This window comes from Protopterus annectens, chromosome 2.part2 (genome assembly GCF_019279795.1).
Source record: "Protopterus annectens isolate FY-2018-M chromosome 2.part2, PAN1.0, whole genome shotgun sequence".
In the NCBI taxonomy this organism is placed as follows: Eukaryota; Metazoa; Chordata; order Ceratodontiformes; family Protopteridae; genus Protopterus; species Protopterus annectens.
The window spans coordinates 27,009,118-27,035,340 of record NC_056730.1 but is presented as its reverse complement, the minus strand read 5'-3'; the positions used below and the strand labels follow the sequence as shown (position 1 = coordinate 27,035,340).

Genomic DNA, 26,223 nt, shown 5'->3' with positions numbered 1-26,223 from the left:
ATTGCCTCAAGATGCCCATGTCCACCAGGCTGGCCACAGAGGTAGCAGGAAAGTGCTTAGCCATGGTATGAGGTATTTTACTATGGGTTTAACCAAGGAGAAGAATGGGCAGATTTGACTGGACCAGGAAAATAGCAAGCGGATGAAGAATGGGTGGAATATACAGTGTGAACTGCAGCTGTCCAACAAAGCAATGCTCCTAGAGTAGCAAGGGGACTGGGTAGGTTGCAGAGACAGTTATTCCAAAGGGAATTTTAACTTGATTGTGTTTGCATTTGTACAGGGCACTGCTAACCACTGCTTAATGGAGAGCAGCCTAGCTCAAACACTGGGCTTGTATAGAATCAGAAAAACAAGTTTTACAACAGCAAGGTTTACAGACCAAATAGGAAAACACACAGTAAGCTTTCAGCCACCGGCCCCCATCTCAGATAGGTTTGCTACAGCACACATCTGCCGCAAGAGCGCAGTCAGAAACCCCTCTTAATGTAAAAATGCTGGTTTTAGAGCTCAATTGCAGGAAAACCACACAATCTACAGTAGATATAAAAAGTGTACACATGCCCATGTTCAAATGCCAGGTTTTTGTGATATAAAAAAATGAGACCACAATAAATAATTTCAGAACTTTTCCCACCTTTGATGTGACCTATAACCTGTAGAATTAACTGAAAAATAAATCAATCTGTTAGGGAAAAAATATAAAAAATAAAAAATGTACAATAAGCTGGTTGCATAAGTGTGCACACCCTTAAACTAATACTTTGTTGAAGCACCTTTTGATTTAATTACAGCATTCAGTATTCTTGGGTAGGAGTCTATTAGCATGGCACATCTTGACTTGGCAATATTTGCCCACTCTTCCTTGCAAAAGTGCTCAAAATCTGTCAGATTGTGAGGGCATCTCTTGTGGACAGCCCTCTTCATGTCATCCCACAGATTTTCTATTGGATTTAGGTCTGGTCTCTGGCTGGCCCATTCCAAAACTTTAATTTTCTTCTGGTGATGCTATTCATTTGTTGATATGGATGTATGCTGGGGTCATTTTTCGTGTTGAAGGGTGAAATTCCTCTTCATCTTCAGCTTTCTAGCAGACGCCAGAAGGTTTTGGGCCAAAAGTGACTGGTATTTCGAACTGTTCATAATTCCCTCCACCTTGACTAATGCCCAAGTTCCAGCTGAAGAAAAGCAGCCCCAAAGCATGATACTGCCACCATCATGCTTCACCGTGAGGATGGTGTTCTTTTGGTGATGCGAAGTGTTGTTTTTGCGCTAAACGTACCTTTTGGAATTGTGGCCAAAAAGTTCAGCCTTGGTCTCATCAGATCATAACACATTTTACATGCTTTTGGGAGACTTGATGTATAGTTTTGCAAATTTTAGCCGGGCCTGAATGTTTTTCTGTGTTAGAAAAGGCTTCCGACTTGTAACCCTACCCCATAGTCCAGACATATGGAGAATATAGGAGATTGTTGTTACATGTAGTACACAACCAGTACTTGCCAGAAATTTCTGCAGCCCCTTCAGTGTTGCTGTAGGTCTCCCTCTTGGCAGCCTCCCTGACCAGTTTTCGTCTTGGCTTTTCATCAGTTTTGGAGGGATGTTCAGTACTTTGCAATGTCACTGTTGTCCCATATCTTCTCCACTTTTTGATGACTTGTCTTCACTGTGTTCCATGGTATATCCAGTGCTGTGGACATTTTTTTGTACCCTTCTCCTGACTGATACCTTTCAACAATGAGATCCCTTTGATGCTTTATAAGCTGTCTATGAACCGTGGCTTTTCCTGTAGCAGGCAACTGAGTAAATGTCAGGAAAATCCTACTAGGGCAGCTGAACTTTATTTGGGGTTAATCAGAGTCTCTTTAATTAATGGGCAGGTGTGTACCTAAGACGACTGAATGCTGTAATTAAATAAAAAGGTGCTTCAACAAAGTATTAGTTTAAGGGTGTACACACTTAATGCAGCCAGCTTTTGTATGTTTTTTATTTTTTATATTTTTCCCGTAACAGATTTGTTTGTTTTTCAATTGAATTGTGCAGGTTATAGGTCACATTAAAGGTGGGAAAAGTTTTGAAATTTATTGTGGTCTCTTTTTTTTTATATCGCAAAAACCTGGCATTTTAACAGGGGCGTGTACACTTTTTTATATCCACTGTAGATACTGCAGTCCTGTAAAACTAGCAGACACAATGTAATTAAGTACTACAGCAGTAGTGTGGAAGCATTTCAGCTTCAAAACTCTACTAAAGTGGAAAAAATGCAACAAAATTGCAAGATCCGTATGAAATAAGTAAAAATAATCATCAGAAGTGCAAAATGATACTTCTTGTTCTTTTAACAATGGATGGCTTTAGATGCTGCAGATACTCTAACTCTCAGGCAAAGTAGCCAAACCAAGAGCAGCTTTGAGGAAGTGAGCTGCAAAAATCATGAAGAGTAATTCATATAAAGATAAAAACTCTGTTATGAAACTAGCAGCTGGTGGTTAATGGTGCCACATTCATTAAGCCTGGCAATATAGCAAACCTTGCCTCCTCTCACCCCCAACAATATCCTTAAACATAATCCCGTCAGTTATAACTAGGAAGTGTGTACTGACTGTGCGCATTAAAACCAAGAACATGGCCTCAATTAGCCCTGATAATATCCCAGCCTGTCAGGACCCCTGGAGTCATTATTTAACTATTGTCTTAAAACTGGCTTTGTGCCACGTGAATGGAGGGCTGTGATGATCACCCCCCTTCCTAAGAGAGGACCTTCAACAAATCCTGGAGATTACACACCTGTTAGACTGGCTAATCTTATTTGCAAGGCCATGGAAAGAATTACCATTTAAAAATCAGCAAAGACATAGGAGACCTACAGACACTGGATGCATCCCCATTTGGATTTGTCAGAGGAAAGTCATTCTTACTGAATACGGTGGACTTTTTTTTAAAAGGTCTCTAAAGCAATGGATAAGGGGAAAACTGTGCATACTGCCTACCTAGACCTGGCTAAAGCATTTGATGCAGTACCCCACTTTGATATTGTCAACAAACTTACAGAACTAGGTATAATCCATTTTGTAACACCCTGGATTGCTAGCTGACTCAGTAAAGGACCCGGGTGGTTAGAATCGATGAAGTCACCTCCACAAAGAGGCCTTTCACCAGTGGAGTCCCTTAGGGCTCTGGGCTAGGCCCACTCCTCTTTGGCGTCTGCTTCTTGGATGTCAAAGCCAAAGCCAAAAGCCTCTGACTAACCAAGTTCGTAGGTGATTGCAAACAGGGAATAGTTATTGACCCCCCCCCCCAAAGATGAGAACACCCTTCAGGAAGGTCAACCTCATATGTCACCCAGTGGATAGCCAACTAGCTCACAGACAGGACCCGGGAAGTTAGAACTGGAGAGTCCACCTCTACAAAGAGGCCAGTCACAAGTTGAGTCCCTCAGGGATCAGTCCTTTGACTGCTCCTTTTTGGCATTTATTTCTCTGAAGTCAAGACCAATGTCAGTGGTCTCTGGCTGACTAAATTTGCAGATGATTGCAAATTAGGAGCTGTCATTGAATCCCACACTGACACAAATGTTCTCCAGCAGGGGCTGACACAGATAAACAACTGGTGTCAGAGCCATGGACTAAAACTGAATGACAAGAAATGCAAAATAGTATCCTTCTGGACGTCATCCACCACTGGTAACTATCATATTGACAACACACCCTTTAGAGTTGACCCAGTAGTTAGGGACTTAGGGACACACACAGATAGTAATCTAGCCTTTGACCATCATGTATCTACAATTGTGAGGAAATCATTCTATATTGCGCAACTTATAAACAAAGGTATGGCATCTTAGTCCAAGGAAGTCATTGTTCCACTGTATTTGGCATTCATCAGACCCATCACTGAGTACAATACTCCCTTTGGTATGTACCTAAACAGGCATATCCAAAAATTGGAACGGCCACAGAGGCTCCTCACTAAAACAATACAGAGCTTAAGTAAAATGTCCTATGCAGACCGCCTCAAGGCTCTATCCCTGTATTCTGTCTCCTACAGGCTTTTGAGGGAAAATCTATGCCTGACATACAGGGCATTGTCAGACCACACTCTGATGGACCTCTTGCTTATCCATAAATCAAACAGCACCAGAATTACCCAGTCTAAAGTTTTAAATCTTGCCTTTGATATAAATAGGACCTGCTGAAGAAACAGGTATGTACCCCAGTGATTACCCCGTCTCTGTAGCAGGCTCCCCATCCATGTGAAGCAGAGTTCCTGCCTAACCCAATTCAAGTGCAACTTGGACAATTGAATGGGGAACAGGAAATTCATCCCTGGTTTGGCATCTATGTCTCTAATGGGCACAAGCAGCCTGAAAATGCTTCATCCCCCAGGCCCTAGCTTGTAAATGTTTCATCTCCCAAGCCCCTGCTTACACTTATCAAGGTATTAGAACTTGACAGAGATTTGGGATGCATGACTAGGCTTAAAAAGGCCCTTGTGGTAATTAGCCTAGTAAACACCTATTAACCTATGAACCTATTACAGACAAATGCTTAGCATCAAAGCCATGGCTTAAAACTCAGTACCAGGAAATGCATTCTAGTACATTTTGGGAAGTCAGCCTCTCCGGGTAATTATGCCATTGATAAAACACTGCTAAAATTTGATTCATTAGTCCGGGATCTGGGAACTCATTTAGTTAGTAACCTAGCATTTCACCAACATGTGCCCAAGGTAGTTATCAAATCCTTCTATGTTGCTCATTTTATAAGCAAGGGCATGGAATTTAGGTCCATAGAGATCATCATACTACTGTACTTGGCTCTTATCAGACACATCATAGAGTATAATGCTGCCTTTGGTATGTACCTGCAGCAACTAGAATGTCCACAAAGGTTCCTATTAAAAAAGAATACAGGGAGTAAAAAGAATGTCCTACTCTGATTGCCTCAAAGCCCTGTCTGTGTACTCGCTGTCATAGAGACTTCTGAGAGATGATCTTTGCCTGGAATACAAGGCATCCATGGATGCTCTTTTGATGAAACCTTTGCACAGCTGCAAAACAAACAGCATCAGAAGTACTAGATTTAAAGACCTAAATTTTGCTTGCAACATAAGTAGAACATGTTGGAGAGACAGATAGGTTTCTCAGAGAAATCACATTTGAAGCAGAATTCCTCCCTATGCCTAGTTAAGTGCAACTTGGACCAATGGATGTAATCAGAAATTCACTCCTGGTCTGGTGCCTATGTCTCTGATGGACCTAGGCAGTCAGTAAATTATTCCCTATATAAATCAAATTTATGGGTCACATTTGGGTGGCATGGCTAGGCTTATAAGGACCCTAGTGTTCATTAGTCTATGATACACACATGAGCCTGTGAACCAATGAAGAATGCATGAAAAATCTTGAGAGGGTGACTGATAAAAGAATATACATATAAGATGGGAGTTGAGCAGTTCAGATACGTATCAGGATGCAACACAGCAGACCTGATATTTACACTGAGACAGATAGTTGGGAAGTTATGAAGTGAGAAAAGAATCCAAATGAATATTCTTAGATTTGGTGAAAGCATATGACAAGATCCCAAGAAGCTGATTTGTTCAGTCCTGTGATGGTTCAAAATCCCAGAAACAGTGGTGGAATTGGTGCGGCATAGAAGAACTCGACGACACAAATATGAACAATGTTTGGACACTCAGGGGTTCCCAATGAGAGTGGATGTGCATCATGGTTGAGCTCTGATCCCACTGCTGTTCATAGTGGTGATGGACTACATTAACAAACAGGTCAGATGGGATAGAGCAACAAAGCTAATGAACACTATGTGGCCTTACAGGCAGACTCTGAACAAGAAGTTCAGTAAATGATAGGGGAATGGAATGTGAAGCTAAAGGCACACGGGTTGAAACTGAGTAGCGATAAGACAGATGTGATGGCACCAAATAGGGGAAAAGCACAAGAAGCTGAAAACTGAGGCAGAACGGAAAATATTGGAACAGATTAACAGCCTCAAGTATCTGGGAGGGTAGGTTGAGGAGAATGGAATTCTGAATGAGGAGGTCAAACGTAGAATTAGAGGGGCTGCATCCAATTGATGTAGAGTGCCAGGAGTAGTGTAGGACAGAAGAATGGAGAAGAAGCTAAACATGTGGTGTACAAAGCAATGGTGCATCCAGTACTACTGTATGTTACAGAATGCTGGGGAGTAAAGTCAGGGCAGGTGAGGAACCTAGAGATGGTGAAGATGAAGTGCCTGAGATGGGTGCTAGGAAACACGATGAAGAAATGAGTGCATCAGAGCAGAAGCTCAGGCAGCTCCAATCGCAGAGAATGTCGAAGAGAACAGATTACAGCGGTTCATGCACATTTGCAGGAAACAATCTGGTGAAGAAGATTTGGGACAGACAGGAAAATGGCAAGAGGAAAACGGGTGTCCAGCAAAAAGAAGGATAGATTGTGTGAGAGAAGATAAGCTACAGTCAGGCTTAGGCATGACTATTGAAGAAGGTAGGAGAGTGGTACTGAATTGTGAGAGAATTGTTGACAGTCGACAGAACCCCCTGACCCTGTGTAGAAAAATGGGAGGAAAGGGGGTTGATGATTATGATTTTAGGACATTGGTGTAGTGTGGCAGAACAGGACTATTGAAGGAGAATCATAACATGCAGATGCAGAGGATGTGGTATAACCTACATTCAAAGAACTGTAACACAGCAGTGTAGGGAAATAATAAGATTAGTAAGGAGACATTATTGTAATGTAATTCCAACTCTGGCTGGTAAAACTCACTGCACCTTTAAAAGTACTGGAACCCTTAAACTGGGGCTTTTACAGGCATTTTTGTTTCAAAATATAATGACCCTGTACAGAAGAATACAACTGTATGTAGTAAGCAGGTGCATAAGCTGATAACTGCCAAAGCTGAACGTACTGGACTTCAAACATACCCGGTGTCCAGGAACACCACCGTGATAGGAGATTTACATTATGTAAACTAATATCTAAGGGAAAGTTGAAAAGCAAAAAGGCAGAATGCTCTGCAAAACAAAAAACAGTAGAGCAATCTGATGTCCGTAAAAATGACATGTATCAGACACCAGCAGCATGTTTCTCAGTTACTCATAAAGCAGTACTTGATGGTCAACCCCAAGTATTAAAAAGTGTGACCTGCATGAAAGTCAGATGTCTTTAGCAATACCCAGGTTAATAGTGACTCATTTTATGGATGATAAAACATGGCTCCATAATGACTAACATGAAGACATATGCAGGCAGTTATCTGTATCCGCAGTACATGCGTGAAAGGTAAAGTTACTCATAGCCAAGCTTGTCACTGTTCACAGCGTAGTATTGTGAATCCTGTTAAATGACGTACACATGTAAAGCATACCAAGTGAAATGTAAGTCAAAGAAATAGGTCTGAAAATGTGTTGAAAGTCATCTGTTCATCAGTGCTGTCATCATGTTTATAACAGCAGAAATATGTTCATCTGTATTGGTTTTTCACAAACCCATGTGGCATGTACAGATGAAATTTCTTGTAGTATCCTCAACACGGTCATCCAGTTTTGCAGACCATCTCAGTCCTAGCACAGTGTCAGGACAACTGTGTTGTGAGGCCTTTAGTACACTTACTCATTCATAAATTCATTCTCTGATTACCTGCTTAATCCACTTCATAACTGTGTGGGAGCTGAAGCTTGTTCTGGCATTGAACAAATATTCAAGAGCGAAGAAGGAAATTTAAAATGTTATTACTTACATTCTCCTTTTGTTCTACTACTTTATTATTTTACTGTATTAATTCTACTACTAATGGATAGAGGCAGCTCCAAAATACTCAAGTGCATGGGCCCCTCAAACTATTCATAGTGTGATCACAGTTATTTTCATTGTCTTTCGGCTTTTCCCAGTTAGAGGTCTCCACAGCAGATCACCGGTCCGGTTATGATTGGCAGTGGATTTTTACAGTGTAGAGTTGCCAGTCTGACTCCCAATCTTCAAGGAAGCCACACCCACTCATACACCTACCTGCATGTCTTTAAAATTCACTTGACCACAGGGAGGACATGCAGAACTCCGCACAGAAAGCTATCCAGCAATGAATCGAACCAAAGAGCCTCTTGCTGTGAGGCGACAATTCTAACTACTGCACCACTGTGGCCATCGATCACAGTTATTTTCATTAAGGGTAATAAATAATTGTTGACCATGGAGTGGGTAAGGCCAATCTATAACCAGATGGGATATTGGATAGGCTTAAAATGCCCTGCAAGGGTAGCTAGCCTTGTACTTTCCTATGAGCCTACGTTTCTTCCAGCTGGCTTCGCATTTAAAAATGTGTAGTTGTCTCTCAAAGTATTCTCACTTTGCATTATATAAATGAGTGCATCATTTTTATCTACTGCTCCTCACAATCATATGTGTTTTTAGATGAGTAATCCCATCTTTAAGTCATAATTGTGAGAGATGCTCAAGACAAATCAATGAACAGACTACAATTTACTCAGCTAAGTACACTAAGAATGCTTAGTTTACCTTTGGAGTCCTTGCCCAGTTCATGAAGCCTGCCTTTTGGACATGAGCAACTGCACATATATGTGACTCACACACGGATATCACATGCTTGAGAAATATGTCTGTAGTAGTCATACATTTGCATTACTTCCCATTGTACGTTTAATATTTGGTGGTGGTACCTGCCACTGTGTATACAGAAATACTTTACAATTGAAAATCCTAATGACAGACTGATTAAACTCTTGGTAATGAATTTCCAAAATTATCAGAAACACCACACTGCTCATGTCCTAAAGCTGTGATCTACCAAGGTTTTCTTTACACACACACATATACAAACATTTCAAGCAGTGACAGTATTGCCCTTCTAGATTGCCAATATACCAAAACCATTGTTCTCATGATAAGTGTCCAGGCTGTTTTTAAAAATATCTAAATTACTGCTTGCTTTAATGTAATTTGGTAGTTTATTCCATGCATCAGCTACTCTCTCAGAGAACCAGTTAGTATACTTTTCATTTTTATAGAATCTTCTACATAGGTTGTCTGCATACCTCTCGATTGTACAGAATTCCTCAGAAATTATCGGTTTTGAGGGTAAAATAATGGGGTGCCAAGAATTTCCGAGTGGCCCCTTTAATTCCCGATTTCCTTTTTTTATTTTGTTAAAATGCAGGTGATATCATCATGTCATCTCCAGCTTTGTGAGGCAGTGCCTGACTGCCTGTCAGACTCTCCAGTTCCACAGTATTTCAACTTTAAAAAAAAATAAATAAAAGTTTAAGTAATTGAAATTGCCACAATAAAATACAAGAAATGGTAAAAGCCACTTTATTTTTCACATAGGCGGCTAAAATGGCGAACAAAGAACTCATTGTATGTACTTAAACTTATGTACATTTTGGAAGGCGAAACTGTGTCTGTTCGTAGCAGGGAGGCCTCTCTTCTAGTTATCTGTGCTGTTTAACCATACTAAATATTTTTGTACTGTACGTCTCTATTATTTATCTGTGTTTCACTGCTTTAAACTTGTTTTTGCTGCTCTATACTTTTAAACATAAGCTGTCTATTCTCGCTTCGTGCTTACTTTGAAGAGGTGGCCCTTACCTAGGACTCTTGCCCACAGCCGATAGCCCACCTGTGTATCCCCATGTGACTGGCTCGCACTGTCTAACTGGGGGTTTAGACAAGCAAATTTTCTTTTGTTGCAGCACGCCTTTTCTGGTTATTGAATTAGCAGTAAAGAAATGTCATTGGACCTGCTGTTAAAATCAAGAAATCAGAGTGGGACAGTTGCTGAGTGCTATAATTTTTATTTGTAACTGTACTTGGATGCTCAGTTTGGCAGATAACTGCTTTTACTACACTGCTGGCCTCAAGATACCATATTCCTCAGTGACGTACATGTTTTGTGAGTATAGTGTTTCGAATGCTGATGTGTAATGTGATTCTGTGCTTTGTGGTTAAGGAAATTAATATGTTTTAATGACTTGTATGAAGATTTATTTTTTATCTTGTGACCATCATTAAAGAACTATTCTGACAACGTTTTGCCTTCATATATTATGTGATCACGTAAGCTGTTAGGTTTGATTTCAGGCATGTTTAATGATACATAATGGCCACGTTTTTACTGTGAATTTACTTATTTCTGTTTGTTGACTGGATCTTTTGAGCAAAGGGTTTCTTTAGATGGCAGACCAAAGGAGAAAAAAACAGCATAAAATACACACTGCAACAACTTAAGTAAAATAGAAAGATACACACGCAACCAGTAGCTCATGAAGTGACAGCAAAACAGTAAAACATACAATGACTGTTAGTGGGTTATCATTGTAACCTATGTCTTACCAGCATATACAGAAGAGCAACTTTTGCATTGTTAATTTTAAAATCAAGACTGTGTGTGTGTACTGTGCATGCTTTTAAGCAAGTGTATGTATGCTAGACAACAAAAGACACCTGCTGGAATGAGTTTACAAGAAAAATATGTATGTAGTATGATATATACATTTTGAACTGTCTGCAAACTACAGTTTGTCTGAATTTGCTTAGTAGTTTACTGTACAGTAAATTAAGGAAATACGTGCTGCTTTATAACTGTTACCTTTTGTAAGAGGGTGTATATTTTTAAATTCCTATATGTTGAAGGCATTTCCTTTAAGATCACCCTGAATCATACCTCTAACAGCTCGTACTTGGCACCAAACGTCTCAGCCTTTCTTTGCTGAAGTGGTTGACGAATGGGTAAAATATGTGGGCTTGGAAATATAAAACTAAACACTGTAGTGGGACAGTCACATCACTTACAATTAAAGATTTGAGGGCATACATTATTACAAATTTACAATGTGAAAATGTCACTGCAAACATTACGAGTTTACAATTTCACTTGAGTCATTCAAGAGCTGTGCTTTGCGTAAGTTTGTGGTTCGAACTTCTTGTGTTTTGGGGATACTATTTATAGTAGAGATGGATAGTATATCTCTGAGTCGGAGATGCAGGAGATTTAAAAAAACAGTTGTTTCAGGGCTTTTTGACAGTTCTAAAGACATGCTTTTTGTTAATTTTGTGTATTGGGATTATTGCATTGCATGAGGGAGCAGAGGGGAATTTCTGTTGTGGCACATGGGTTACTGCATCAGTAGTAACTAAATGACAAAAAAAATGTACCTCCTTCTACTTCATTTTGCTGTTTGCCATATTTATTACTGCTTTTTGGTAGCCTCACTAAATTGATGACAGTATTTTACTGAATTGCTGCTTTATTTGTGCTCTGTTATTGTGATTTGTGAGCTACTGTTTCAAAGCAATCTACTGATTTAACTATATTTAATTGCTATCTACTGCAATTCACTACTGTTTAACTGCATTTTACTGCATTTCTTTGCTGTTTAACTGTATTTTTACATACTGCAAGTGCTATTCTTTTGACTAGAATGATTAAGCTGTACTTCATTGTGAGTTTTTTCTTACTGAGTTTTTAACCTTAAAATTCAGTAGCATAGTCTAAATATAGGTCTGCAGAATCCAGAGCTTCAGTTGCATGGTTTTAATCCCTTTCTGAGGTATTCCAGCTATAAGTTAACTGTTTTTTTCTGCCCCCCCCCCAAAAAAAAAAGTTCTAAGCTTGTTTTCCACCTTTCCTGTTACTAGAGTAGTGCAGATACAGATTTGCTGTATCCAGGACTGTTTTATATGTTTCTGAGTTCCCCAGACCTTTCTGTGTTAAAGGGAAGCCTTCCAGCGTATCATTGGGAACGGAAAGCACTAGGTAAGCTATCTACAACAAGAGGAGTGGTTTCTGGCTCTGAAATTGTAGTTTATTTGCTGTTTCGGCAGTTTTTTCTATCCCTTTCAACTTTCTCTTCTCTCTTGCACTTTAATTAGCTTATTCGCCTAGCACTTCTTCAGACTTTTTATAGCAATTATTGTAGCACACATAAGTGCTTTCAGCACTAGACGTCCTATAAGGAAACCGCTCCAGTACTTGGTAATGATAATCATCCTCCTGGCATGTCTAAAGGTCAGTTTCCTGTGCTTTCTTCTATTAACCTGGTGAACTTGGGAATTCTGAGGCAGTGTAGCAACTGCCTCATGTACAGAGACAACCCTCCCCTCTTACCTCCCAACACTCAGACTTGTGAGAGATGCGCTTATATCTCCAAATTGGAAACCATGCACTCTCCAGCCAAGACGGGAATAGCTGGTCAAGAGGAGAAGGTCAACTCCTGCATCACACCACATGGAACACATAGCTCTCCAGAACACAGACCATCACAGCACTCACATAAAAACACAAACCACACACCCACCTTCACGGAGGCTCTCAATAGAAATCTCCCCAAACAGCAGAAACATCTAAGGCAGAAACGCACTCGACCACCACAACGCAGCACAAGCCACAAGACACATAGCTCACCTACACAGTGTGCTCCTCAACCTAAGCCCCTAAGGCGAAACAGCTTGCCCAATACACTAATCATAGGTAACTCTATAGTGAGGCACACTGATGTCCCACTAATCATAGGCGACTCGATAGTGAGGCACACTGATGTCCCACTCACTAGGTTGAATAAGGAGAAGATAACAGTCAGCTGTCTATCAGGTGCCAGAATCCGACACATAACACACACACTCAGGTCACTCCACAACAAGTACAAGTATGACTCTGTCATTGTCCATGTGGGTGTGAATGACCTGAGATGCACCTCCCCAGACTACATGAAAAGAGACATGGTGGAGCTCTCGCATTACGTGGCTCAGGCAGGTATGACCCTAGCCCTGAGCAGCATCTTACCATCGCCCAGAATGATACCACAGTACAAACAAAAAATGATTGACTTCAACAATTGGCTAAGTTTCTGGTGTCATTCTAAGGGAATCCAATATCTGTCTGCTAGGGATGACATGACTGAGAGACTTCAGTACTTTGCCAGAGATGGCCTGCATCTGTCACCCCTGGATTTCCAGGTACTGAATCTCTATAGTGCCTTTTTTAGGTGGTATTCCAAAGACCAATCTGCCACCATAACAGATATAAATAAATGCAATCTGAGGGTTATGCTACTCAATGCTAGAAGTCTAAATCTCAAGATGCACTCACACGAAGCACTCCTCAAAATGGAGAACATCGACATTTGTGATGTAACAGAGACCTGGTTTAAAGCAGCAGAAAGCACCCCTGCACTACCAGGCTATAAGTCATTCCACACCTTTTGACCCCAGAACATGGACTGAAGCATCAAAGGCGGTGGTGTCTCCATATTCATAAAAGATATACACACCTCCAGACTAGTAGCCCAGCATAACGCATCTGAGATACTCCAGGTACAACTAACATTGAGTAAGATGGCAGTTCAGGTCGTAGCCTGCTATAGATTCCCAACCATGTCCCAAGACTCTCACTCCACATTCCTAAGCACCCTGGAAACTATTAAGATCCACCCCAACCCTCTCATACTAGGTGACTTCAACTACCTCTCCATCAACTGGGAAAACTACTCATGCACCAATGCACTGGCCCAACGCTTCCTGGAATTCATCAGTTCCAATAATCTGAACCAGCTCATTCTTATCCCCACTAGAGGAAGCAACATCCTTGACCTGGTTATTGCTAACATGGGCAACTGTTGCTCTACACCAAGTCAATTCCTCCCCAGTTAGATCCGACCACAAACTAATCACCATGGAAATCCACATCTCACCCACACCTCCCTCAAAGGTATCCATCATGAAAAACTTCTCCAAAGCTGACTTTGGACTCCCAAAAACAGAGGTGGCTGACTTCACGGCACCCATGACAATGGAAAATTGATGCATGACTGCCGAATCATACACCAATGGAACTAACCATACCCAAAAGAACCAAGATGCTCTCATCCAAAAAAATGAAGCCAGTCTGGTGGTACCCTGCCATTAATAAACTCTACAACAGAAGGAAGAAACTGTTGCAGAAAAAGGTGAAGTCCCAAGAATGGAAAAATTCCCTTATTAGCCTCAACAAAAAAGTTGAAATCCCTCATCAAAACTGCAAAGCCAGCTATGAAGGCAGAATTGCGGCAGACACTAAAAACAACCACAAAGCCTTCTATAGTCGTATCAAAAATCTCCATGGCAGTACCCAGATTTGCTCTGAGTAACTGCACAATGGTACCTCCTATACTGAGCCAAGAGATACTGCTAACATACTGGCCGATAGATTCAGTGCCAACTTTCCCCCTCTAAAGGACCAATCTCAGTACCGGAAGAATGCCAGGCACCCAGCATTACCACAGCACAGGTTAAAGCTGCATTGTCTAAGGCCCAAGAGTACAGCTTCCATGGGACCCAACAATATCCCTAGCTGTGTTCTACATGAATTACAAATTGAACTGGCACCAAATCTGTGTGCTCTGTTCTCTCACAGCCTCACCTCAGGCCTTGTCCCTACCGAATGGTGCAGTGCTACAGTCATCCCTCTCCATAAAGGAGGAGTGACTACAGACCCTGGGAATTTTTGTCCCATCAGCCTGACAAGTCTGATATATAAGGCTATGGAGCCCATCATCATGGACCTAATTAGCAAGGATATAGGGAGTCTCCAAACTCTAGATCCCATGCAATTTGGTTTTGTGAAAGGGAGATCGTGCCTGCTCAACCTGGTTGATTTCTTTCAGTCAGTCACCAGAGTGGTGGATGAAGGTAAGGCAGATCATACAGCCTACCTCGATCTGGCCAAGACATTTGATACCATTCCTCACTCAGGAATTATTGATAAACTCAGCAAACTAGGCATCAGCCCCTATATCATTAGGTGGGTTGCAAATTGTGTCACAGATAGAACTCACAGTGTGAAAGTAGCAGACTCCAAATCAGACTACCGACCAGTCATGAGTGACGTCCCACAGGGATTGGTCCTGGGTCCTCTCCTGTTTGGCATCTACTTCACAGAAATCCAGGCCAACACTGAGAGACTCTGGCTGACCAAATTCACAGACTACTGCAAGCTGGGAGCCATTATTATCTCCCCAAGTGATGCAGGCATCCTACAGAAAGGCCTCACTGAGACCAGTGACTGGTGTCAAAACCATGGCCTTAAGCTTAATGGCAAAAAAATGTGTTGTCATCCCCCTTGGGAAAATCTCAATTCCCACTAATTACCACATTGATAGGAGCCCACTGAACACTGAAGTTATAAGAGATCTGGGGACACAGGTTGATAGCAACCTCTCCTTCAAACACCACATTGCCACTGTGGTTATAAAATCCGTCTATGTGGCACATCTCATTACTAAGGGTTTTGCATCCAGGAAGAAAGTGGTCATCATTTCTCTCTAGTCTTCCCTCATTAGACCAGTCATAGAGTATAATGCCCCATTTGGCATGTACCTCAAATGACACATGCAACAGCTGGAGAGGCCACAAAAGTACCTCACGAAGAGGATCTTAGGCCTTAAACACACATCCTATATGGACAGAATCAAAAAACTCCAGCTATTCTCTGTCTCATATCATCTACTAAGAGGTGATCTCTGCTTGACTTACAAAGCTATGTCTGACCCAGCTCTGTTAGAAATGCTACATCTAAAGAAATCCCAATCCCTCCACTCCACATGCTCCAGAGACCTCAACCTCATTACCACAATCAACCAAACATGTTGGAGGGAGAGGTTCATAACCCAGAGACTGCCCATGCTCTGGAATAGACTTCCCATACATGTCAAGCAGAGCACCTCACTAGCTCTCTTGAAGAGAAATTTTGATGAGTGGATGAGAAATAGGAAGCCCCCCCCCCTGTGGAATCATTCCAGTGGCTCTACTTGATAGAGGCACTGGGAACTAACGACGGGCAGCACAATGCCAGGTCACTTCTATGGGCTAGGCTTGTAAAGGCTCCAGGGTCAATAGCCTAGTAAACACCTATGAACAGTAACTGTGGCGATTTCTATGGATACATGTTCATTGCCTTTGAGCCAGCATTCTCTCAGTTCATTTTCACCACTGCTTGGATCTTCTTAGAGTAATTAACCTCATTGCAGGGTAAGTGCAGTATTTAAAATACTTCTGTTTTTATGCTTAATTTTAATATGTGATACTGGAATCAATGGGTTAGTAATGCATATGTGATGTTTTGATTTGGTGAACCGTATTAAATTTTCAGTAGGTCATCTATAGTGGTGCATGAAACAAAAAGCTTTGAAGGGAAGTTTTGCTTTCCTGTTTAATTTTAAAAATGGTAATATGTCAGAAAATGTGGGTCCATGAATTGTAAAACAGTAGCTTTTGCTCATTGTGATATAAAAGCAGCTTATTTCAATGAGGAAATGTGTTAGTTGCAAAAATTGAGTTGGAAATGACCACGTTTGATCAGTGCATGTTGGATTGAAGACAGTTTTCAGAGACTGAACTTTCTCTTCCTTGTGTGCACTTTGAGTGCCTTCTAACTCCTTGTTGCACTTCAGATTGTAATCTTCAAACTGCTTCTATTTGACAGACATCATGTAAAGCAAAACTGTCCACACTCTGAGGGGTAGCAACCTGTTAGAAGGCACTGAACTACTTCTGTTTGGACATCATGTAAAGACTCCTTCTATTTGGACGTCATATAAAGACTCCTATTTAGACATCATGTAAAGACTGCTTCTATTTGGACATCATGTAAAGACTGCTTCTATTTGGACATCATGTAAAGACTGCTTCTATTTGGACATCGTGTAAAGACTACTTCTATTTGGACATCGTGTAAAGACTACTTCTATTTGGACATCGTGTAAAGACTGCTTCTATTTGGACATCGTGTAAAGACTGCTTCTATTTGGACATTGTGTAAAGACTACTTCTAATTGGACATCATGTAAAGACTGCTTCCATTTGGACATCGTGTAAAGACTGCTTCTATTTGGACATCATGTAAAGATTACTTCTGTGTGGACATCATGTAAAGACTGCTTCTATTTGGACATCATGTAAAGACTGCTTCTATTTGGACATCATGTAAAGACTGCTTCTATTTGGACATCATGTAAAGACTGCTTCTATTTGGACATCATGTAAAGACTGCTTCTATTTGGACATCATGTAAAGACTGCTTCTATTTGGACATCGTGTAAAGACTGCTTCTATTTGGACATCGTGTAAAGACTGCTTCTATTTGGACATCATGTAAAGACTGCTTCTATATGGACATCATGTAAAGACTACTTCTGTTTGATAGACAGTTGAGTGCCTTCTAAAAGGTTGTTACACATCAGACTATGGATAGTTTTACTTGATGTTCACCAAGTAGTAGTGGTAGTAGTTAGAACATGTGCGATGGCTAATAGCACACTCTTTTTTCTTACTGTCTGGAAAAATAAAATAGTTATTGCAGACTTATTTCCCAGGGTAATAATGGATCTCTGTAACAAAACTACTGTTTACATCGTTACGGCTTTTGCATGACAGGCTTTCATATTTAGCTAAGAAGTTCAGTAACTGTTCCCATTATTTTCACTGCTGTACTCATGTGATGAACATGTAAAAGGGTCTACTTAGATTAGTGTCTACTCAAGTTAATAAAAAAAAAATAAAAAAAAATCAAATACATGGGTAAGTTAGGGGCAGGTAGACTGCTATTATCAGGATGAAGGCGGGGAGCCTCTTTAGTAATTTTCACATATGGTCTGTGATGGATATCAAATCTGTAACTTAAGATCAGGTTAAAGATAAGTTTTCAGGATAACTGTAAGTGGTATATAGATATATATATATATATATATATATATATATATATGTGTGTGTACAGAAAAGGTGCTATCATTTCAGCTTTTTACTGCACGTTGAAGACGTTGCCCTGTTGCGTGACACCCACAGCTAACTGAATATTTAAAGAAATAGTCGAGGACACATATGTTCAGTTGGTCAAGTATTTGTACAATTAATTAAACTACCACAGTAAGAACGAGCTATGTACTAGTTAAATTGAAATGGAATCTTATTAATACTATTCACATTTCTGAGTGTATGGAATGCATACCTCTCAACTTCCTAACACAAGAAGTCTGCATAAAGCCTTAAATAATGTGGAGCAAACACCCCAAAATAGGGACAGATTTAAAATATTATTCTTGTAAACGTAGAATATTGTTAGAAAAACAGGGTACTAGCAGTTCATTTTATTTTTATAAAAGAAAATTGCATTTTATATTTATACAAGTTAATAGTTTGATACAAGCTCAAATTTTAATATAAACAAAACACTATTCTGGTCATATTTTATGTTTAATATTTTGTCTGTTCAATTTGCATTTGAATGATGGTATCCCACAATTCCATCGGGGTGGGTGGGGTTACATAATTATGTATACAAATTTTATGTTAATCAGCATCTGGATTTTTTGGCCAGTTTTACCTATGTCTGGATTTTTTATGTTTCCAGGTTGAGAGGTATGGTTGTCTGATCATTCTCTACTACTTTTTGATAACCCTAAATGCTCCCAGATGTAGTGGTCTCTAAATGCCTAATATACCTGAATAAGGTCTCCACTTAAATATCTGTATGAGACACTGTACAGGTTTAAATATTTTAGTTTTTATGCCTAAAGTGGTATCCAGGATTACTTTATAACATGGAGTCCTGGAAAAGAAACATGCTAGATTGTTCACAGAGGAGGCAAAGAAGTCTACTTGAGGAACTCCTCACAGATGGCTCAAATCCTGGAAGATTTCCCCCGATCCAGTTTCCATCAGTGAAGGTCTGCCCTTGTCCTGCTGAGCTTGTATGCCACACAGCTTTGCTTTTGATGGAATGTAGGATGCCTGTAAAGTGAAAAGCTATATCCCAAGCTAACATGACTAGTTTACAGAGGGGGATATGACCAAGCTCTCCCTTGCTTGTTGTTATACCTCATGACTTTGGTATTGTCTTTAACAACTTGAAGTAGTCTCAGGGACCAAAGATGATTCAGAGAGTTGAGTGCCTTGGTCAGGGGAAGCACCTCTTTTATATGTATATGTTGGTATCTGTCCTTGGTATCCCACACACCTTACACTTCTATGCTTCCTGAAACTGCTCCCCAGGCAAAGACTGAGGAGTCTGTGGGGACTGACTGCTTTGTTGCACGGAGGGAGAAGGGGAGACCTGGATTTAGGGATATCTGTTTTCTCAACCAAGTGATTTCTCTTACAACAACTTGCTGCACTGGGATTGAAAAAACAAGGGATGTTGGTGCTGGGACCAAAGTTACTTCAGATACCATTGTATTTTTCTCATGTGGAGTTTTGCCAGGGGAATTACGAGAATCCTACAAGACACGAGACCCAAATTCTTGAGGCATTCCCTCATAGTGACTGAAGTCTGAGTGGAAAATTGTAGAATCAGATCTAGATGTAGATAATTTTTTCCTGTAGAAGAAAAGCTCTTTGAACTATAGTATCTAGATGACATCCCAGGAAGACAATCCTGTGAGGAGTCAAGAAAGACTTTTGAATGTTCTCTTGGAATCCTAGATTTTTCACCCAAGAGTGACACTGCTAACACTTTGAAAAAGACTCATTTAAATATTGGAAAATGTGGATCCCTGTAATCTGCAATGATCTGTAACTGAAGTGAGACACCTTGAGAACAGTCTTGATGTCGTGGATATTCCAAACAATAAGACAGCGAACAGCTAATGTGATTCAGGCACATAAAAACATAAAATGGCTGAAGTCTAGGTAAATACAAATGTGATGGTAAGCATATTTTAAATCTAGTATTACCAGGAAACTTGAACGAGGAAGAGGTAAAAGGTTGTGAAGTGACCCATTTGAGCACTATCACAAACATGTTTAGGAAAGAAAGATCCAGACTTGGTGTCCAAGCATTTTTTTCTTTGGCATTAAAAACATCCTTAACAAAACCCCTTTCCACCTGGGAAGGTGGGACCAGTTCTCTCACTCCCTGGGACAGCAAGTGATGAAGGACAGGTGGAAACAAAACAGTCTGGAGGATGAGGAATTACCCCCTGGAAAGGAGGAATTCCATCCCATTGCCATTTGTAACCTTGATGAATAATCTTCGGAACTCACTCGTCTGAAACTGTCTGTTGCCAAATAAAAAAAATGGACATTCAGACATTCTTGAAATAAAAAAAAAAAAGAGTGCCAGGGTGGGAGGGGGAATAGAGGCTCTTAAATAGTCATTCTGATTTATTGGACTATCCTTGGTTTTAGGAGTTACAGAAATATTTTTGATATCCCCGTGCCATTTTTTTCTTAAACATTTGTTTACCTGTATTTTGCAGAGACTGTTTATTTTCTTTTAGGATTTACCCACACCCAGTCATGGCAAATATGGGGAGATAATACTTCTGCTGTACTGTGTGCTGGTAACGCCACATTATGATGGCAGTTTGCAGTTGCATAGAACCTACGATTGAAATCACAGTTAAGGAGAATGCATTCAGAGAAGGGTGAGGGGATGGAATGATTAAGAACAACTGCATTTCACAAAGTTGTATTGTTTTCCTCACTGAGTATAGCAGGGGTCCAGGGAAGTAAATATTGTGGGAAGAAATATCCAGGGAATTGTTATGGCTAGGCTTCTATAAGCCCGAGGGCAGATAGCCTAGACCCAACCGATGAACACGTATGACAGGGATACACAAAGTAGTGCAGATATTGGAGGGTTTGAGCTGAGGGATGTAGTTACAGGACTGGCGAACAAGTACAGTATGAGGGTAATCGCTTTAACTTTCCTGTCAGAACACGTCTCTGCAAGGAGAACATGGCGCAGTGCTGAAAAATGTAGTGAGCAGAGCTGTGAATCCACAAGTCCATACAAATGGTGAAAGAAGGCAGCAGCAAAATATTTTATGTACAAGAATGGCCACAATGCAAGGACATCATCTGCTTCAGCAATCACAACACAAAGTACTGTTGAGCAGTCTGTATGATTTAATACTACCACATTAGGGGTTCATATGCACAGACTAGGTAATGGATGTTCATGATACTATAGCTGCATAAACATAACTGTAGGCAACAGTAAGTCAACTGGTGGGTTTAGTCACAGTGACATACAGCATGATTTGTGAGTCATGAATACATCTTGTCATGTCACAGCATGTGCTATAATGTTATGGTGTGAATGACACTTTCTGCTACCTATGGATGTGTGCTGGAGTACTTTTATATACGTATTCCACAATGTATACATATCAACACACACACAGCAGGTCAAAACTTAGGTACATATTTTTTCAGTGTCAAGGCTCCAACTTCCAATAACATGATGAGATGAAGTTATCAGATAAACATTGATATGCAAGCAGATTTTTTAAGAGTATACACTGCACAAGATCAATTGGGGTGGGGGGTCCATCACCTAGATAATATGGCTTTGGTCCACTGAAGAATAGGGCAGGTAGAAGGGAGAGGAGCAACAAGGCATCGCTTGCTCTCATCTCCTGAGGTAGAATCTTCATTGAAGGCCTGAAATTACACGTAGGTGCTTACCTGTAAGACTGGGGGTGGGGGCACAGCCTTCTGAGGGTTATATCACTTGCAGAAGCAAGTGACATACCTTTAATGCAGCCCACTGCTTCAGTATATGTGGGCATGAATGAGGCAAAATAAGTGCCAGCAGAAAAACCCTGATGACTTCATAGGTGATAGCTTCCCATAAACAACTCTCAATCAAAAGGGGGTATCCACTAGTCTGGTCATAGGATGCCTGATGGCTGGATGGCAGTCGTGAGAAATAAAATAACCCTTAGAGGCAGACTGGCTGCAGATGCATGAGGTTAGTGTTGAAGGAGGGCAAAGTTGTGAAATGTAAAAAAATTGTTTAAAACATAGTAATTGGTTTTCTGTTTTATTTTGGTGCAACAAATACATAAGAATCTTACATGTTATGAAAAAAACTACATAAAAGAGAATGTAAAGCACATGTAGTTGCTTTACAAAATACCTACAGAACACTGTAACGAATAAAAAATTGTGACAAAATGTAATTTTTTTGTAGAGGATGACAAAACCAGAAATAAGCATGCATGCACGCTTGCACATCCACACATTTAACCAGGCTGAAATGAAAGTTGCACACTGATTATAATGTTAGGTCTGTGTTTTCAGCTTAATCTCCACCACCTTGAGGACTAAAGCTGACAGGATTTAGTCAGTCCAGCAACTAAAGCTTTCCTATGATTTCCAGTCCATCCTCTTTATTCATAAATATCTAGCCGGTAAGGAACATCTTCAGATCTGTGAAAGCCCAAAAGAGGCAGGTCGTCACCCTAAATAAACCCTAGTGAAATCATGCAGAAGGGGGGGGCAGAGAAGATGAAACTGCTAGCACAAATCTAGTGTTACATAGAAGTATGCAACTTTGAGAACTGATGCTGGGAGTTTAATCTCCATCACCTTGACAACAAAGTCCCAAAGCTCAATCGCTTTGAATTCTCAATAAAAGAATGCTCAAATAACAAAGACACTGAAGGATGACCTAGATAAAGGAATCACATTCAGCTTATGTCTCAAGAAGGTGATCAACGATGCCCACGTTGCAGCTGCACACACATCCACTGATGCAATCTTGAAAAAGACTTGGAAAATGGTCATTGCACTTGTCATATGGGCATTTGAATCTCCCAGCAATCATTTTACATATTTCTGATAATAGTATTTTATTAAATTAGGCAGACACAAACAAAAGCTTTGGGTAGCAAACTGTCTAAAGCTACATATTTTTACTGAGAAGGAGGCAAAGACCTACCAAGCATTTTCTGAATATTTTCACCCTAAATAAAATCTTAACTACCTGTGCACGTTTCTGCAGTAAATGTTCCCCACAGTTTGCATAGTGACACAATAATAATGTCAGTTCAATGCACTGATTAAAGACATTGTGTGGCAACTCTGGCACACATAATGCATTGTTTCTCATGGACAATCAGCTTATAGTGCTTTGTAAAATTATGTACAAAGGACCAAGCTGCAGCTTCTAGAATTCATACATTTCCAAAAAGCCACAAATGTAGTCAAGGTCCTAGTAGAGTGGGCCTTGACCTTGCCAGGAATAGTTTTGTTGTGCCGAGTATAACAAAAGGTAACAGCCTTTGATAACCATTTGGAAATAGTCTGTTTTGACATAGGCTGTCCCCCCTTCTTACCTTCACAAGAAATGAACAACTGATCAGAAGAGTTGAAAGGTTTAGTTCTGTCAAGAAAGTACCTGAGTTGTATGTGGACATCCAAGGTATGGAGTATTGTTTCTCCCTCATTTTTGGGTTCAGGAAAGAAAACAGGAAGAGAGTTTGGCATAAAGTAAATGAAGCATTATAAGCTTGATTCCTTCTCTAGGTCTAGATCAGTGTTTGCAAGGACCATTCTCCAGGGGCACCTGGACTCTTTTCCTTCCACCTCCCAAATATAATAAGCTATAGTAATCTACCCTTATATATAAGGCTACTGCAGCACTGATCAGTCAATATGATGAGCATAGTACAGTTGTGTAAATAAGTGCACTATATCAGTAGATGTTCAAATGATCACTGCTGCAGCAGCCACTCCCTCCCTCCTCCTCCTTGATTTCTGGTGTGCTTTTATGGCAGGGTGTGTTTATTTTTTGTTATTCTTAGCATTGTCCTTTTAGGGCTCAGCCTCCCTCTGGCTGTTGGGAAGAAAGCTATGAAGGGCTTGGCACCCAAACTTGTCTTTTAGTTAGCTCAGCTGTAGCTGCCTGATAATTTGGACACATGGCAGCTGCCCTGAAGCTTTGAAAGCTGGATGGCTGTTGTATCTTTGGCAGGATTTAACTCATTCAGCTAAGGCTACTGCAGCAGTGATCATCTGAATATCTACTGTTATGGTAAGTTTGCTTACACAGCTGTACTTTTAAGGGGGTGCCTTCATTAACCTTCAGGGAGGACATATAGGAACGTTGAGCATACATAAAAAATAAACAAAGTGTGGCTTTAAAAACATATGCTGCTAATGGAATACAGTGGAAGAAAAGTATTTGGAAATTACTGACTTAGTTTGAGTAGCTGAGTAGCAGTATCTTTGTAGTAAGTTGTATGTATGCAGCTGCCAGTAGGTGATGTTTCAGGTTCACAGACAGTTACTAGTCATGTAGTCCAGGAGACCATTATGATGTGAAGCCCAAAGTCCAAATTTCCCCAAAGGACTGTCTTAAGTGACTTGCTCAAGGTTGCAAAGTAGTTAAAGACCGAGGGAATCAAACCGTGTACCACAGGTCATATCCCTAAACGTTTGTACTAACTGGCAGTAACTGCCACTTGTCTGACAATGACAACTTCCTGACCGAGCTATTTGTTTCTCTTAAAATAGCTCAAGAAGTAGTGTGTATTACCCGCATTGCTAAAAAGGTCTTCTGACAGTGTGCCCTAAAGATTACAGCATGTTTTTTTAAATCTTCAAGGGTACATTACCAAGGTGGAATACGCAGGCATTTTTAGACGTACAGTAGTTAAAAGGGTAACCATGACCCTGAGGGTCTGGTTACAGTCCTGAAACAACACCAAGACCAGAATGTGCATCTCTTGCTGCTCATTTTTGAGGTGTATAAAATGTTTGCAATAGTGCTTTTAATTCACATTGATGTTACTGTTTTTGACTTGCTTTTTCAGAGACGACAAGCCTCCTACATCTTTGGCAAACAGATGGAAAGACACAGCAGAAGCAGTCATTATTGGAGGTGGATGCATTGGAGTCAGCCTTGCATATCATCTAGCCAAAGCAGGCATGAGAGATGTGGTTCTGTTAGAGAAATCAGAGCTCACAGCAGGATCAACATGGCATGCAGTAAGATATTAAAAATTTGTATATTTTTGCATAGATTATACTGCATTCTGTGTACTATACTATATAGCTGGAGATTTCTGAACACTGAAAAAAGAAGTCTTTGTCCTTTTATGTGCTGTTATTATCATTATTAGTATTATTATTATATAAAATATTGTTCATAAGTTCATGGTATATGCTAGGCTAACAACCACCGGGCATTTATAAGCATAGCCACGCAACACAGTCCATTTGAGTCCCCTTGTAACATGTGCATCTAAATTGGAGGGGTATTTTAGTTAAGGGGTTACTAAAAAGGTATGTAAGAGGGTTATGTTATTTAGTGAATGGTCATTGTTGGACTCTGTCTATAGGAAACCTGGAGCAAGCTCTGGGATGAATTTACAGTTTCTCATTCAGTGGTCATGGCTATGTTTGAATAGGGTTAGGGATGTACTCTGCTTCACATGGATGGAGAGGCAATTCCAGAGCATGCAAATCCTTTAAGATGCATATCTGTCTTTCCAGCATGTTGTATTTATGTTGCAAGCAAAGTTTAAACCCCTGTGTCTAGTGTTTCCAGTGCTGTTCATTTTGCGGATGTGCAAAAGCTCCATCAGGGCTGGCTCTAAGAATGCCTTGTATGCCAAGCACAGATCGCTTCTCAACAACCTGTAGGAGATATAGAAACAGGGCTCTAAGACATTCTGTACACAATGTATTAATACCCTGGATTCTGTTGGAGAGGAACCTCTGTGGGCGTTCATATTTTGCATATGCCTAGTCAGGAAACAACAAAAGGGGGTATTGTACTCAATGGTGAATCTGATAAGGGCTGAATAGAGTGGTACTATAACTTCCTTGGACCTGTATGCCATGCCCTTATTTAAAAGTTTGGCAACATAGAATGATTTTCATACCACCTTGGGAACGTGTTGATCAAAGACCAGATAACTGTCTGCATATGTTCTCAGATCTCTAACTACCATGTCAGCTGTTAAGGATGTTTTATCAATGGGGTAATTTATCTGGGTTGATGTTTTCCCAAAAGGCACTATAATACACTTTTTTGCATTCAGTTTTAACCTGTTGCTTTGTCTGATTTAGACCTTCTTGCAGGATGTTAATGTCATGGGGGAAATTTATGATAGCTCCCAATTTGCACTTGTCTGTGAACTTGGTGAGACAGAGGCCCTTGACATTAGCCTTTTTTTAAAGAAACATCTTTATTGAATTATCACTTATGACATAGACAATCATACATTTATACAAACGAAAACAAGCCATATTGACATATTTCAATTGCAAACATTATACATCACATATAATCTTCTACACAGAATATTATACATAGCTCATTAATTTTCTGCCTTCTCTTAAATGTCACTCCTACTCCAGAATGAGTATTATGCATGTATTCCCACAATTCCCATTTTTTTCTATGTAATTTGCTCCTA

At 40.3% G+C, this 26,223-nt stretch overlaps 1 protein-coding gene across 1 annotated transcript in view; it reads left to right on the top strand.

Annotated features, from left to right (window-relative positions):
- Window positions 1-26,223, top strand: part of DMGDH (dimethylglycine dehydrogenase) — a 1,049,975-nt gene that overhangs the window by 130,222 nt on the left and 893,530 nt on the right. The window contains exon 2 of the mRNA XM_044063708.1: window positions 24,613-24,787. Coding sequence (XP_043919643.1) covers window positions 24,613-24,787 — 175 coding nt within the window. The remainder of the gene's footprint in view (window positions 1-24,612; window positions 24,788-26,223) is intronic.